Source organism: Protopterus annectens, chromosome 4.part0 (assembly GCF_019279795.1).
Source record: "Protopterus annectens isolate FY-2018-M chromosome 4.part0, PAN1.0, whole genome shotgun sequence".
NCBI classification, from domain to species: Eukaryota; Metazoa; Chordata; order Ceratodontiformes; family Protopteridae; genus Protopterus; species Protopterus annectens.
The window spans coordinates 557,166,406-557,181,192 of record NC_056733.1 but is presented as its reverse complement, the minus strand read 5'-3'; the positions used below and the strand labels follow the sequence as shown (position 1 = coordinate 557,181,192).

At 40.4% G+C, this 14,787-nt stretch overlaps 1 protein-coding gene across 2 annotated transcripts in view; it reads left to right on the top strand.

Moving 5' to 3' along the window:
• Nucleotides 1-14,787, top strand: part of KIAA1671 (KIAA1671 ortholog) — a 2,688,721-nt gene that overhangs the window by 1,251,037 nt on the left and 1,422,897 nt on the right. For both annotated transcript variants that reach the window (XM_044068487.1, XM_044068488.1), the window contains exon 5: nucleotides 12,872-13,010. In XM_044068487.1, the coding sequence (XP_043924422.1) occupies nucleotides 12,872-13,010 (139 nt within the window). The remainder of the gene's footprint in view (nucleotides 1-12,871; nucleotides 13,011-14,787) is intronic.

Here is a 14,787-nt window from a genome sequence, read left to right as displayed (position 1 = left end):
AAAATAGCATTGATCATTGAAATTGCCACACCCAGTGACTATAGTGTCCTGTGTACAGAGAGAGACAAAGTTATAAAACATCAGGATTTGCAAGTAGAAATGAGAGCAATGTGGAAGAAAGATACCCAGATAGTTCCAATAGTAGTAAGAGCAACGGGTCTTATAAAAAAGAGTCTGCAGTCATATTTAGATATGCTACCAGTACATGTAACTCCATACGAATTGCAGGAGGAGTCATTACTGGGCACATTGCGGGTGCTGCGAAGAGCACTTTTGGCTGACATTAAAGAACGAAACAATGCCAATTTCATGAACTTTAATTGTACTTTGACTTAGGAATGGGGTCCATTCCCATCATGGTATTAGAAACCCAAAAGATTTGGAGAAATTAAAAATGGAGATATTTTGCTTCTTTTTTTCTTGTGTGAACTTCTCCATGCTGGCCTAGCATTCTTCTGTTAAAGCTCACTTGTCAGTAATCTCTGCTTGTCTTTCCTTGAGCCCATCATTGGCCTCTTGTTAAACAGTTCCTTAAAGGCATCCTTCCTTTCAGGTCCCCAAGAAAAATCTCTCTTGGAACCTGCAATTTTGTCATTGAAAAATTGACTAAGGCTCCTTTCGTGCCTGCTTCTTCTGTGCATCATTGCATCTGAAAAACTGGTTTGTTGGTTGTGCTTAGTTCAGCCAAGAGAGTTTCTGAGCCTCAGGCTCTAATGGCAGGTCCTTCCTTTTTTTCCATGAAGACAGGGTGTTGCTGCATACTAACCCTTCTTTTAGGCTAAAGGTGGTCAATGAGTTGTTTCTTAATCAGTTTGTCCAGCTCCCGTCCTTTTTTTCCTTCTCCCAGTCTGCTAGTAAGAAAGTTCTTCACATCTTGAATATACATGGATAGCTCAGGTAGTATTTGGATAAGACAAAGGCTATCCATAACTCTGTGCAAGTTTGTTTCTTTTCATAACAGGACATTGAGTTTGATGGTTTCTAAGCAAGCCATCTCCTCCTGCATTTCTAAGGACATTTCCTTTTGTTGTTATTTTCATGATAAACCACTTTCTTCTTCAGTTCAAGCTCATTCTTTGAGGGTATTAGCCTCTTCTGGAGCTTTCTTCAAGGGTTTGGATACTAGAGCCATCCTTGAAGCTGTTACTTATGACACTTGGTAGCTTAGTTTCTGGGATGGATTCATTTAGAATTTGATTGGATGAGGTGATTTTAAAGTCCTGGTTAATGGAGTTTGTTTTATGATAGTTGTTGGGAAACAGCATTAGTTTGGTTTTGTTGGGATTTAAGATGAGCTGGTATTTATCTAGGAAAGATTCAGTGGCAGTAAAGGATTTTTGGGTAACTCCTTGTAGTTGTGATAGGGTGGGGTGGGTACAGTGCAGATGACAGTGGAGTCATCTGCATACTGTATAATGGTAGCATGGTTTGATGTTCTTCGTATTTCACTGTTGAAGTCATTACATTTGGTTAATCTGCTGGCAGGTTGCCCTCAGTCGGCCTGAATGTCAAAGTCTTGGGTCCTGCGTCGGTTGCTGTCTCCTCTTCCATGATGTCAGGTCTTCAGAGGTATAAAACATGCAGCCGACGCCATTTTATTCAGTCTTTCTTGCCACACGGTGCCCCTAGCAGAAGCTGTTCGCAAGTGCCAGTCGGCCAACTCCTGAAATTTTCGCATTCGAGTTTCAGAACCGAAGTCTTCAATTAAAGCTAAGAACCCTGTTGGGGAAACTTTTTCTTGCTCCTTACCGATGTCAGTAAAAGATAATAATTGCATTACTTGTGGGAAGCAAATACCTCATAAGGATTACCATTTGTACTGTATTCCTTGCCTAGGCCCAGATCATAACGTACCTTGCTGTCGGTTTTGTGCTAGATTTAACCAATGCACTATTAAGTGTCGGTATATCTTTGCTTCAAAATATTTTGGATCCAGATTTAATTACCCTGAAATGTCGTCAGATAGCAATCAGACTACTGAAGTTCACAAAAAATGCAAAGAAAAGGACAGAGACAGACCGTCGAGGTCCAAAACCGACGAAGCTTCTCCTAAGCCAGTCGCCGGTACTCAGTGAGGTGCTTTCGCAGCCCCTGATACCCGCTATGTTTGAGTCGCAGGCCTCTATTGAGACCCATGCGGAGTCCGGTATGCCGCGAGATTCTCAGAGTATTGTACCCGCGGATGTCTCTCCCTCGGATGAGTTCAGAGCCACTGAGCAGGCACCAGCTTCTGAGGGTGTTTTCAGGCCTCAACATTTCTATTTAAAACCGATGCTAGCTTCAAAAACAAAATCAGCTTCTAAGTCTAAAAAACTGACGCATGAGCCATGTGCTCAGGCCCCTATGCCTAAAAAACAGATGATCAAAATGGTTGAGGACTTAATTACCTTGATCAGGGGTTCCCAACCCCCCCCCCCCCCCCGATAAGAGGCCTAAGCAAGACACTGATTATGAATCTTCAGATCAGGTTTCTATTTCTTCTGATTCCTTTTCTGATCAGGAATTTTCTATACCACCCTATGAGGATTCAGATGGAGAAGAATCCATCCCATCTGCATCTCCTCCTGAGGATTATTTTTCCTGGAGAAACCTTGCATACTTTAAGGGAACACTTTCATTGGGAGAGTCAGGATTTCCCGGAATCAAAAAAGAGGCTTAGGGATTTCCTTCTTCTTCCTCAGCATAGTCCTTTGGCTATACCTCCTGTATTAGACATTGCCGATGTGTTTTCGGAATCAAGCATGGCTCCTGATTCCCTTCCTCCGGCTCCTAGTAAGCCAGACAGATATTACAGGGTTCCTGACTCCCACAAATTTTTATTCAAAAATCCTGCTTTTGATTCTGAAACTATCTCACAGGGTCCCAAAGGTGTAAAGACCTCTACAGCCAAGAATCCTACCCCCTCTGATAGAGATTCCAGGGCGCTGGATAGATGGGGAAAGGTTTGTACATCTGCAACCTTGGCAATTAGGGCCTTAAACCGCCAGTTTCATATGCTTAAATATCAACAGCATGTTATGGGATTACTGAAACAGAAAATTATGTTGATTTCTGAATGTGTGGAAAATAAAGAATTACAGGAATTATTGCCTGCAGCAGAACAGGTTGGAAAGCATACTTTGCAATGTGGTTTTGATTCCTTGGAGGCCTCTTGCAGGGCCGCAGTCACTGGATCTGTGATCAGAAGGCATGCTTGGCTCAAAGAGCAAAATCTGCCTGATCATGTTAAAGCTAAATTGTTGGATGCACCCTTACAGCATGATACTCTGGTAATAAGGTGGAAGAGGTTTTAAAGAAAATGCTAAATCTATGCAAACTGTAAAAGATTTCTTACAAGTGCAGCCACCTAGATTCAGTACACACTGGCCTACAAAAAACTGGTCCTTTCCTGTGTCCAACAGAGCCTCACAAGGCAAATCCAGGCACTCAAAAGGCTCTAGATACTAATCACAGGGTTCTTACAGGTCAAAGCAATGGGGTGCCTCTACCTTCAAATCTGGAGGAAACAAAGCACAACCCTACATTAAGCAGTCTCAGTGACTTCCCTCTACCATCACCAAGCACTTATCTTTTGGCAGCCCCCTTGGGGGGAAAATTAGCACTGCATGCTCAAAATTGGCATTTAATAACCCAGGACAAGTGGGTATTAAACATAGTATCCCAGGGGTACAGATTTAATTTCCATACCTTGCCATTTCCAAACGGTTGGCCAGATCTGCCACAAAATCAATGGGCAGAGGCTCAGAAACAAGTTACGTCCCTCATGGATATGGGAGCTATTCAACCAGTACCAGAACAGGAAAAAGGACAAGGTTCAAGACTGTTCCTGGTACCCAGAAAAGACAATGCCTGGCGTCCAGTACTGGATTTATCGATTTTGAACACATTCTTGGACATCCCAAAATTCAAAATGCTGACTTTACAACAGCTTCTGTTCATGCTGGCCAAAAATGCTTGGTTAGTGACTCTAGACTTAAAAGAGGCATACCTGAATATCCCAATAAGGGAATCGTGCAGAAGATACCTCCACTTCAAGGCAGGTTTTATGCATTACCAATTCTCTGCACTGCCCTTTGGCTTATCTGCCGCACCCAGGGTCTTTACAAAGTGCCTGACACCAGTAATTGCATTCTGCAGACAAAGAAGCATTCAAATTTATCCTTATCTGGACAACTGTCTCATTCAAGCAGAGGACAAGGACACTCTTCTTCAACATCTGGCATTTGTAAAAAGGCTTCTAGCATGCCTAGGGCACACCATAAATGAAAAGAAATCACAACTGGTACCCTCTCAAAAAATTACGTTCCTGGGTGCAAGCTTGAATACAACTGCCCAGGTGGCTTACCTTATGCCAGACAAACAAAAGCAACTGACTGTTTACTTCAAACAGATGGCAACAAAAACCCAGTTATCTGCAAGGCAAATTCTGCAGGCTTTGGGGCTCATGGCATCCTGCATTCTACTAATTCCATATGCAAGACTGCATATGAGGAAACTATAATGATATTTAAAAGTTTATGGAGTCAACATTGTCACAGTCTGGAAACAATGATTCCTCTCATTCCCTACCTACAGCAGGAGTTTCTTTGGTGAGCAGAGACATGTCAGCAGAACACGGGACGGTCATTCACTCTACCCCCTGCCACCCAAACCCTAACTACAGATGCATCAGACTATGCTTGGGGGGCCCACCTGGTGGGGAGATGCATTCAGGGCATATGGAGCCCAAAACAAATGCATCTGCATATCAACCAGAAAGAAATGTTAGCTGTTCAGAATGCCCTGACAGCCTTCAAGGACTTACTTCATCCAGGACAACTACTGATAAAGACGGGCAACACCACAGTTATGTGGTACATAAACAAGCAGGGGGGTACACATTCCTACTCCCTTTGCAGACTAGCCATGGCATTGTCGGACACAGCCTTGACTTACCAAGTACATCTTCAAGCTCAATTCCTGTCAGGAAAACAAAATACTCTGGCAGACGACCTGAGCAGAAATCTTATGGACCCTCATGAGTGGAAACTTGATCCACAAGTCTTCAGCATGATAACAGAGAAATGTGATGTCCAGACATAGCTCTATTTGCCTCTCCCAAGAATTATCAACTGGACAAATTCTGCACAAGCACTTATCACAGACAAGCATGGAAAGTGGATGCCCTATCCTTCAGTTGGAAAAACCTATCAGTCTATGCCTTTCCTTCTCTGCCTCTTCTCCCCAAGGTCTTAGTCAGACAGGAAAAAACAAAAATGATCCTAATTTCCCCGGACTGGCCTCGCCAGCTCTGGTACCAAATCCTAAGGAATATGTCTCAACTCCCTCCTTGGTACTTGCCTCAAATACCTCATCTACTGTCTCAGCAGAGCAATCACATTCTGCACAATCAGCTCCAAACTCTTAACATGGCAGCATGGCTGATCATGTAATTATTCAAACAACACCTCTCAGTAAATCTGTAATGGATGACATTTTGGAAGCCAGAAGGCCTAGTACTAGAAAATCTTATGCTGATAAATGGAAGAGATTCTGTGCTTGGAACCAAGCACAAGGAATGGAAACAGCAAAGCCAAATATTTCTCAGATTTTACAATACATGACTGAGTTGCTTGACAAGGGCCTATCTTTTTCTTCAATAAAAATCCATGCCTCTGCCATTTCTGCTCATTACAACACAGAGCCTCCCATCTTTTCTCATCCTCTGCTAAAACAGTATCTTAGATGGGCCAAAACTTTAAGGCCTTCCAGAAGATCACCAACTCCTGCATGGGACCTCAATTTTGTGCTGGAAAAGCTCACCCTGCCTCCTTTTGAACCAGCAGCTACTGCGGATATAAAGTTTTTGTCTTGGAAAACAGCTTTCCTTCTGGCAATCACTTCAGCAAGAAGGGTTTCAGAACTACAGGCCCTCATGGCTGTGGAGCCTTTTATTACATTTTACCCGGACAGGGAGTCCCTCAGGACCAATCCTTCCTTTATGCCTAAGGTGGTATCCAGTGTGGCTCTTAACCAAACTATTCACCTGCCAACATTTTACCCAAATCCGCAGATCAAGGGGGAGTGGATTCTGCATTCCTTGGACGTACACAGACAACTAAGATTCTACTTAAACAGGACCATATCTCTAAGAAAGTCTGAGCAACTACTGGTGGCATTTGCTTCAGGATCAGAGGGGAAGGCTATATCAAAGCAGACTATTTCAAAGTGGATAAGCCACTGCATTTGTTTCTGCTACTTGCATCATGGTACACCGGTGCCCAAGGGAATCGGGTCACATTCCACCAGGGCTGCATCTACCTCAGCAGCCTTTCTCAGAGGAGTTCCAACCAAAGGCATTCTAGAAGCTGCTACTTGGAGCTCTGTTCATACATTTACAAAGCATTATCATTTGCCTCTTTTCTCTAAGTCCAGGGCAGGCTTTGCCACTGCAGTTCTGCAGGGCCTTATAGCCTCTCCTAATGCTGTTTAGTTCAGCCTCCCATCCATAGCTTTGGGATTCTACCCAAATGTAATGACTGCAGCAGTGAAACATGAAGAACATAGTACAGTTGTGTACACTTACCATAAATGTAGATGTTCAAGTGTATTCACTGTTGCAGTCCGGGTTACCCGCCCGCCATCCCCCTTTTTTCTAGAACTTCTCTTTCCTTCACTATATTCTAAAGCCTTTGTGGTGTATTTGCTTTTAGATGAAGGTAAAGTTTATGTTGTTACATTTGCATTTACGTATATATTGCAGTTTATATATATATATATATATATATATATATATATATATATATTTTTTTTTTTTGCTCCCCATTTGGGGGGCACCTGACATCTGGGGCAAGAAAAACTGAATAAAATGGCATTGGCTGCATGTTTTATACCCCTGACAACCTGATGTCATGGAAGAGGAGACAGCAACCGACGCAGGAGCCAAGACTTTGATATTCAGGCCGACTGAGGGCAACCTGCCAGCAGATTACCCAAATGTAATGACTGCAGCAGTGAATACACTCGAACATCTACTTTTATGGTAAGTGTACACAACTGTACTTTGCTGTGTGCAGATTATTGGTGAGAACTGAAGAGTAGAGGCCCGAGTACTGAGCCTTGTGGAACACCTAGTGTTACGGGAAGCAGAGTGGAGAGGTCATCTTGACATTTGACTGCTTGAATGGTGATCAAAGAGATGATTTTGGAACCAAGAGAAGGTGTTTTTAGATATGTCAAGGGATGCCACTTCTTGTACAAGCTGCTCTTGGGACACTGGGTCAAATTTCTCTGACATATCTAGAAATATCGAGGCAACCATTTGGCTGTTGTTTTTTAGTTGGTTAAGAGTATTGATGAATTTGAGCAGCACAGTGGTGGTAGTATGGCCTGGTTGAAATCCATGTTGTGTGATGGCAAAGAGCTAATTGGTTAGTAGGTCTTGCATTAGTTGCGAGTGGATGCATTTTTCTAAGATTTTAGAAAGCAGAGATGGTATGGATATAGGTTTACAGTTGGAGAGTTCTAAGGAGGAGCACCTTTTATGGACTGGAATTACATAGGAGATTTTTCAAATTTTAGGTATGTACTGTTCAGCGATAGATATATTGATCAGTATTGATACTGGGAAACAGATGATGTCAGCTGCTAATTTGAGGTAGTCATTTGGTAGTTTATTGGCGGCAAGTGTTGTAGGCTTTAGTTTGCTCAGTAATTTCTTTAACACCTATTTGGATGGTTTGCAGGGAGTATGTGGTGGGGGAGTCATTGATAGCAGGAAGAGTGATTTGACGTGAACCATTTTTTTTTTTTTTATATAAGTGCAAGAATGGAGTTTATGAAGAATGAGTTAAACTGGGATGCTATACTTCTGAGTTTGTGCTATTTGGAGATGGGGTGGAAGTATGGCCTGGATGGATAAGTTGTTTGATAGAACCCCAGAATCTCTGACTTATCTTGATGCTTGTATTGCTTATTTGTGTAGTACAGTTTTTTTATCCACTTTGATTTGTTTTTTGCAAACATTTCTTAAGTGACAGTAGTTGTCGAGGATCTTGGTACTAGATAAGTAGCTCATATAGCCTCTCTGTTAATGTCCATTCTTATGAGTGTGGAGTTTGTATGCCTATTTATAGAGCCACTTATAACTAAAACATTTCCCTGTATGAAAGCAGAGTTAATGGACCTGACAGGATTCATTCTGCCTTTCTGGTGACTCTCTGGTTATCTGTGTGAATTTGCAGTATGTTGGATGGAAGGAGGAGTAGATGTTGCCTTGTGCACTGAAGGCTAATATATTTTAGAGTTTGCTATAGGAGGCTTTAGATAAAATTTTCTGTACAGCTTCAACATAAGTTATGGGCTTAGTGGTGTGTTGTGACTGATATGGTGACGTGGATGTATGATGCTTACCTATAGTGGGCTGATGCAAGAGGTTTACTCCTCCATGTTTCTTAAATATTGACATCTGTCTTAGGTTGTACTACTTAATTGTTAGATACCTTGATTAGTTGGTAAGCATAAGACAGGTACTACACTACCACAGAACACCTAATGCAATCAGACAGGCTACAGATAGAGTGAGAGCAGATTTTTGTGCTGTGTTGTGAGAGTGGAAGACCATACTTCCCAACCATACCAGATTACTTGGTTTTTACCGAGTTTTGGGGTCCAAATACTGGGATGCCACAATTCCCGAGTGGCACTCCTTTCTGACTTTTTCCCAGCTTTTACTTTTTAAATTTTTCCCTGGTTTTTATTTTGAGCTGATGTCATCACGTGTGCGATGACATCAGCTCCATCAGGGCTACCAGCCTGTCGGAATTCAGCTCAAGGGCTCCAATGCACATTTCCGGCTCGTTTTTCATGATCTACAAGTGCGAGCAGGTTATTCAAATGAGGGCTAACAGTTATTTGCTTTGGAAACAGTTATTCAAATGAGCGCTTTTATTTCAACAGTATTCGCTCTATCTGCAGGGATGGGGCTAGGCTGTACTTGCGAGCGTAGGACACTTATTCTGTGAAGATCTTCTGGCTGAATGAAGTGTGTGTGTGTGAAAATGCCCCCAATTTAATGGTGGCTAGAGGTACTCAGGCTCAAACCCTGTACCTTGGGTACAGGGTAGAAAGAGCCTAGCCGCCACCACTTCTGAATTAAAGCCTTATTTTTGATCTGTTCTTCATAAAATCTGTGGTTTTCAGGATTGCGGCAAATCACTGAAGGATTGAATTCACTAAATAATGACAGGCATTTGAATTTCAGACTTCATATTCTTCAGAAACTAAATGGTAACACAGAACCTTTTATTCTAGCAATTGTCTAAGTTTATAAGATCAGTATTTGAAATTTCTCCCTATTTTGGGGCTGTATTCCCCCACTATTGGCTTTGTCCAGGTTTTTTGTGCTAAGAGGTTGAGACTAGGGCTATGGTGAAAAGTGAGAACTGAATTCACTAAATGATAGCCGTTTAAGTTTCAGTCTTCCTATCTTTCAGGAAACTGTTGATTTGGCATAGTGGTATACTGCTCTGACTGTAGTGCACAGGGTCCTGGGTTCAAGACTTGGCAGTGAAATGCATTGTGGTAACACAACATTTTATTCTAACAACTTTCCAAAATGTTTGCCCCCCCCCAAAAAAAAAAATGAAATTGAAAATAAGTGCAAGAAGCTGTGTGCAAGATGCCTATGGCTTACACTACTGTCATTCTATATATATATATATATATATATATATATATATATATATATATATATATATATATATGTGTGTGTGTGTGTATATATATATATATATATATATATATATATAAATATATATTGTGTGGTTGTGGAAGTAGACTTTTATGAATGACATATTCTAAATTGGGCAGTCTTGTCATTATTGGTTTTTGCATTTTGTTTCATTGCCTACTGGAAAAATGTTCAAACAATAAGTTTAAAATGCGCTCTAACAAGTGTGCTGTATTATACAAGGAATATAATTTAATAAAGTCAGGAAGGGGTATCAAAGAATACATGTATGTTTTTTGTTTTGTGTGCAAGGGCCAATGATTTGACAACAGCCCAATGGTCATCTTTATCCACCACTGGTTAGATGCATTTTCTTTGGATGTGATGTGTGGGTTTCAATGCTGTTTCAATTAATGTGATTTTCAGTGACAGAGAAGATTTAATGCCAAGTCTGTTTCCATTGTGAGACAGTATTGCTTTGTTTAGCAGATGTCTTAGTGTTTGTGTATTGTGCTATAAAATGTAAAAATAAAATCCAAATAATCGTTGTAGAAGTAAAGCAGTATGCAGACTTTAGTGTTTATGGTAAATGGCGTGAAATAGACAGGTAATGGGACATTGGAATGGCTGCAGGGGGGACTCTGGTGCCATATTTTGGTTGTCTGTTCTTCAGTTTGCGTTTGAAAGTTGGTATCCCACAGTTCCACTGGAGTGGGTGGGGTTGCATAATTATGTATGCAAATTTTATGTTAATCAGCATACAGGTTTGTACCTATTTTTCATGGGCCTTGTCCAGATTTTTGATGTTTCCAGGTTGAGAGGTATGTGGAGGACTAGGGTTGATCCTTGTACCTCAAGGATTGGAGAGAAGATGCTATAGAAGACCCCGAAGATGTAAGAGTGACTTATTTAGGCTGATAGTGTGACTTTAGTATAGATGATGGGTAATCTAGCACTAATTGGTAAAAAGAATTCAGTTTGCCAAGAAAGGTGAATAGTGGTCATTTGCCTACTGGATGTTGTCTTCTACTAGTGCTGGTCTCCCCACAGCTACTCTCAGCTTGAAATCCGTGCCTTGTTGCCTCTTTTCTCACCGAAAGCAAACCAGTGGTACTATTCCCAGGCTGATTCCTTAGAGCCAGGTGACAGGCTCCTTGACGATAATCAGTCTTGTCCCAGATGGTGCAGGAGTATCTAGGCTTGTAGATGAGAAAGCTGAGAATCATACACACTTTATCAAAAAGCAATGCTGCTTGTTAGCTTTAACTTTACTTATGAAACAGTCACAGTAGTTGTAATTATTTTCACAGAACATATTCACAGTATTGCTTAGACATTCTTCAGGTCTTAAGTATGCATTTCTTATAGTAGAGACTCAGACAACTGAGAAGAATTCTTCCTGTCAGGATCCTGATATTGTTTCTCCCTGGCTAACATGAAAATCATCCTTATCACTGGATAAAATCAGGTTAAGCCGTTATTTTCTCCTCTTAACCTTCACATATACCCATGAAGAGTAATCTGTGCTCTTTCCCAAGACTAAGTCAGTCTGAGGTGGGTACCATCAGCTTCCAGAGCAGTTATTAAAATGCTCACAGATGAAGGACTTGCAGTTAAAGGAGACTTGGAAAAAATTTCAGAAGTCAAATTAATTTGCAGACTGGTTGATAAAGACCGGAAAGACTCTTCCACATGGTGTGTAAGGATGCAGCAGATACCAATAAAGATGCTACTTTGGAATTAATTTTTGGGAGTACCAAACTCAGTAAGAATTATTCTGAAAAATGACTGCATGTCTTTGTATAGGGGGGGACACTTTAGAAATAGTACTTTGACTGGAACACTGGCAGAGTTCCTTCACTTAAGTTCTTTGACTGCCTCCTTTTCCAATTTTCCTTTGATAGGATAGCTGTTTTTTTCCTTTTTTGTCATGTTTTTGAGATACTGTAACATCCATGACAGAGAGTGGAGAAATACTACTACTACTAAGCTCAGACACTGGGTCAAAAGAACTGGCTACATCTTTCTGCAATCGCAGTTTGATATTTTCTCTGAAGAAAATCAGTTAATAAGTACAAGGTGGTACACAGTTGAAAAAAAAAACTCTGAAGTTGATGCAAGATGTGAAGCACATTAAAAACTAAAAAGAGAGGAATGTGTCTAGTAGTGACTATCTTTACTAGTGTCTCTTATCTACCAGGGTTCCGTAGAACATCAGTTTGAGGTCCAGCATAAGCCTTCATAAGGACTAATGGATTGCTTCTTTATAGCCAGGTTGAATAGAGTATACTGTTAGGGGAGACCACTATTGGAAGGTCTGCTGTTGAGGTAAATATACTTAAACATAACTGTGCTTTCTCAGACTAAAATGTAGGTCTGTATTCACTGTTGTGTGTGTTGTCACCTAGTAGATATAATTCATTGGTAGTTTACTTAATTTATCTGTAGAGTTTTTTAAGATGACGACATTACTCTTTGCCTGCTATGTAGCATGCATATATTTCTTTATCTGAATCTGTGTTTAAATGTTATATCTTTTTTGTGCATGTCTTGTTTGCAATGGTTTGTTAAGCACTTTGCGGTTTTAAGCAATAGAGAGGTACTCTGGTAAAATATAGGGTGATTACTGGCTTTACTTCTTGAAAAATGTTTATTTTTTCCTTGGTAAACTCTCAGTTAACTGGAACTCAAGCAACCAGGAAAAAAAAATACAGTACAATTTTCATGTGTTGCACCTTCTGCCCCCCCCCCCCCCCCCTGCAGAAAGCATACTTTACATTTTTAGAGTTTTAAAAAGGAAGATAGGAATAAATTCCCTCTCTCCCCAACCTAAGATCAAGTCAACCCAAACAAATAGTGTAGGGTACAGTATTAGTCAGGCCTGCTTTTAATAGTAACTATCAAGCGACCATAAACTACAGTTATCCGGCATCTACCAATCCCCATGGGTGGCAGTTAACTGAGAGTTTACTGTACTGTTTTTTTTTGTCATAAGCAGCATTTTTTAATTCCACAATATCTGCCATCTTGTTTTTTAAATTTTGTTGTATAGTTCTTTTTAGATCCATATATGTTTGCACTGCCGAAAATCACTGCATATGTAATTCTGATTTAATTCAGTACAAAAGCAACTATATGTATGAATTTTCTTTTTTACCCAAGATTTTCTAGCCAGACATTAAGCAGTGACACTCCTTCAGAAAAGTCAAATGAAGCCACTGGTGTCTCCAGAGAGAGGCTGTCTGTCAGAACAAATGAGACTACAGATGTAACTAAAGAACATGAGAAAGTAAGGAACCAGGTAAATATTACACTTTTGCAATTACTGTACTTTTGCTAAAACCCATGCCATAGAATGCATTTATCTTACTTTCATGGTTTTATGTGACTGAAACTTATTCTTAAATTTTTTCTCAGGCCTTAGACTTTTTGTTATGGAGAGTTGAGGAATTATAAGCAGAGCTGCAAAGAGCTGTAATGCAAGAAGCAACCCTCTATACAAAATATATTAGAAAACAGAAAAGAAGATGCCTCACCAATGCAGTATTCACATAGTTTGAGACATAACATAAAGGATTAGTTGAATTAAATGTTGTATGCTTTAAGGTGAAATATATTACTTATAGGATTTCATATGTCCATGTCCCTTCTGAGATATATGTTGACAGTCCATTAAAAAATATTATACTGAGTTTAGAAGTGTGTTTATTTTCTGTTTAGCAATTAGTGAAGTGGTCTCATTACAAAGGATCCATTTCATTCTCAGCCTGGGTAAGTAAAACAAAACCAAGTACACATCACAGAACAAATCAAAGTAACCTAACTGAAGACAGGATGATACTGAATACAGCCAAAGCAATATAGTTCTAGGTCTGATTACAATTACAGATTATACACAAGACAGCCCGTGAGGAACAGTGGGTGCAATCAGTGTGAAAGAAATAATATTTACACTATTAATTAGTTCATAGGAGATTACTAGGCTAATGGGCCAAGACCCTCAAATGTGCAAGAAATAATATTTACACTATTACTTATTTCATAGGAGATTGCTAGGCTAATGGCTCAAGAGCCCCTTACAACCTAGTCATAATTAACCACCGTTTCCCAATTTTCAATAGCTAGGTGAACAAAGTGCACAAAGTTATAAGCCTCTGGTATGGTATCTAATGCTAACTATCTCTGTCTGTGAGGGACATGGGTGCCACCCCAGGAGTAAATTTACGATTGCCCATCCATTGATCTAGGTTGTGCTTGAAGAGGGTCAGGGAAGGGCTTTACTTCATGTGAATGGGAAGCATGTTCCAGAGAAGGGGTATTCTCAGACAGATATATCTACCTCTCCAACATGATTTATTTATGTCAAAGGCTAGGTTAAGATCCCTGGAATGAGTGACCCTCATGCAGTTGGATTTACGAATGCGTAACATTTCCATTAGGGCTGTGAATCACAGACTGCCCTGTAGGCCAGAAGCAAATTGCCACTCAGTAGTCTGTAGGAGACAGAATACAGTGATAGGGCTTTCAGCCTTTCTGTATTAGGCTGGTTTTCTGAACCCTGTCTCTTCACAATGAGAAACCTCTGAGGTTGCTTCAACTGGTGCAGATGTCTGGTGAGGTATATGCAAAATGGTGCATTGTACTCTATTATATTGCTCTTATGAGAACCAAGTACAATGGAATTATAGCATTCTTTGATCTGGATGCCATGCCTTTGCTTACAAGTTGCGCCACATAGAAGGACTTTCTCACCACTGTGGATACACGGTGGTCAAAGTTCAGATTACTGTCAACCTGAGTACCCGTATCACATACCACTAAGGCTATTGTTAGTGGGGGATGCTGTTTATATTGTAATTAGTTGGGGTATTTGCTTTCCCAGAGAGAATAATTAGGAATTTTTTTTTGCATTTGTTTCAATCCATGGCTTTAGCACCAATCATTTGTCTGTGTTAATCCTTTTTGCAGTATATCAGTATCATTTGGGGATTCAGCGATTGCCCCTAATTTGCAGTCATAGCCAACTTGGTCAGCCAAAGGCAGTCTACTTTTGCCTTGACTTCTAAGAAATAAATACC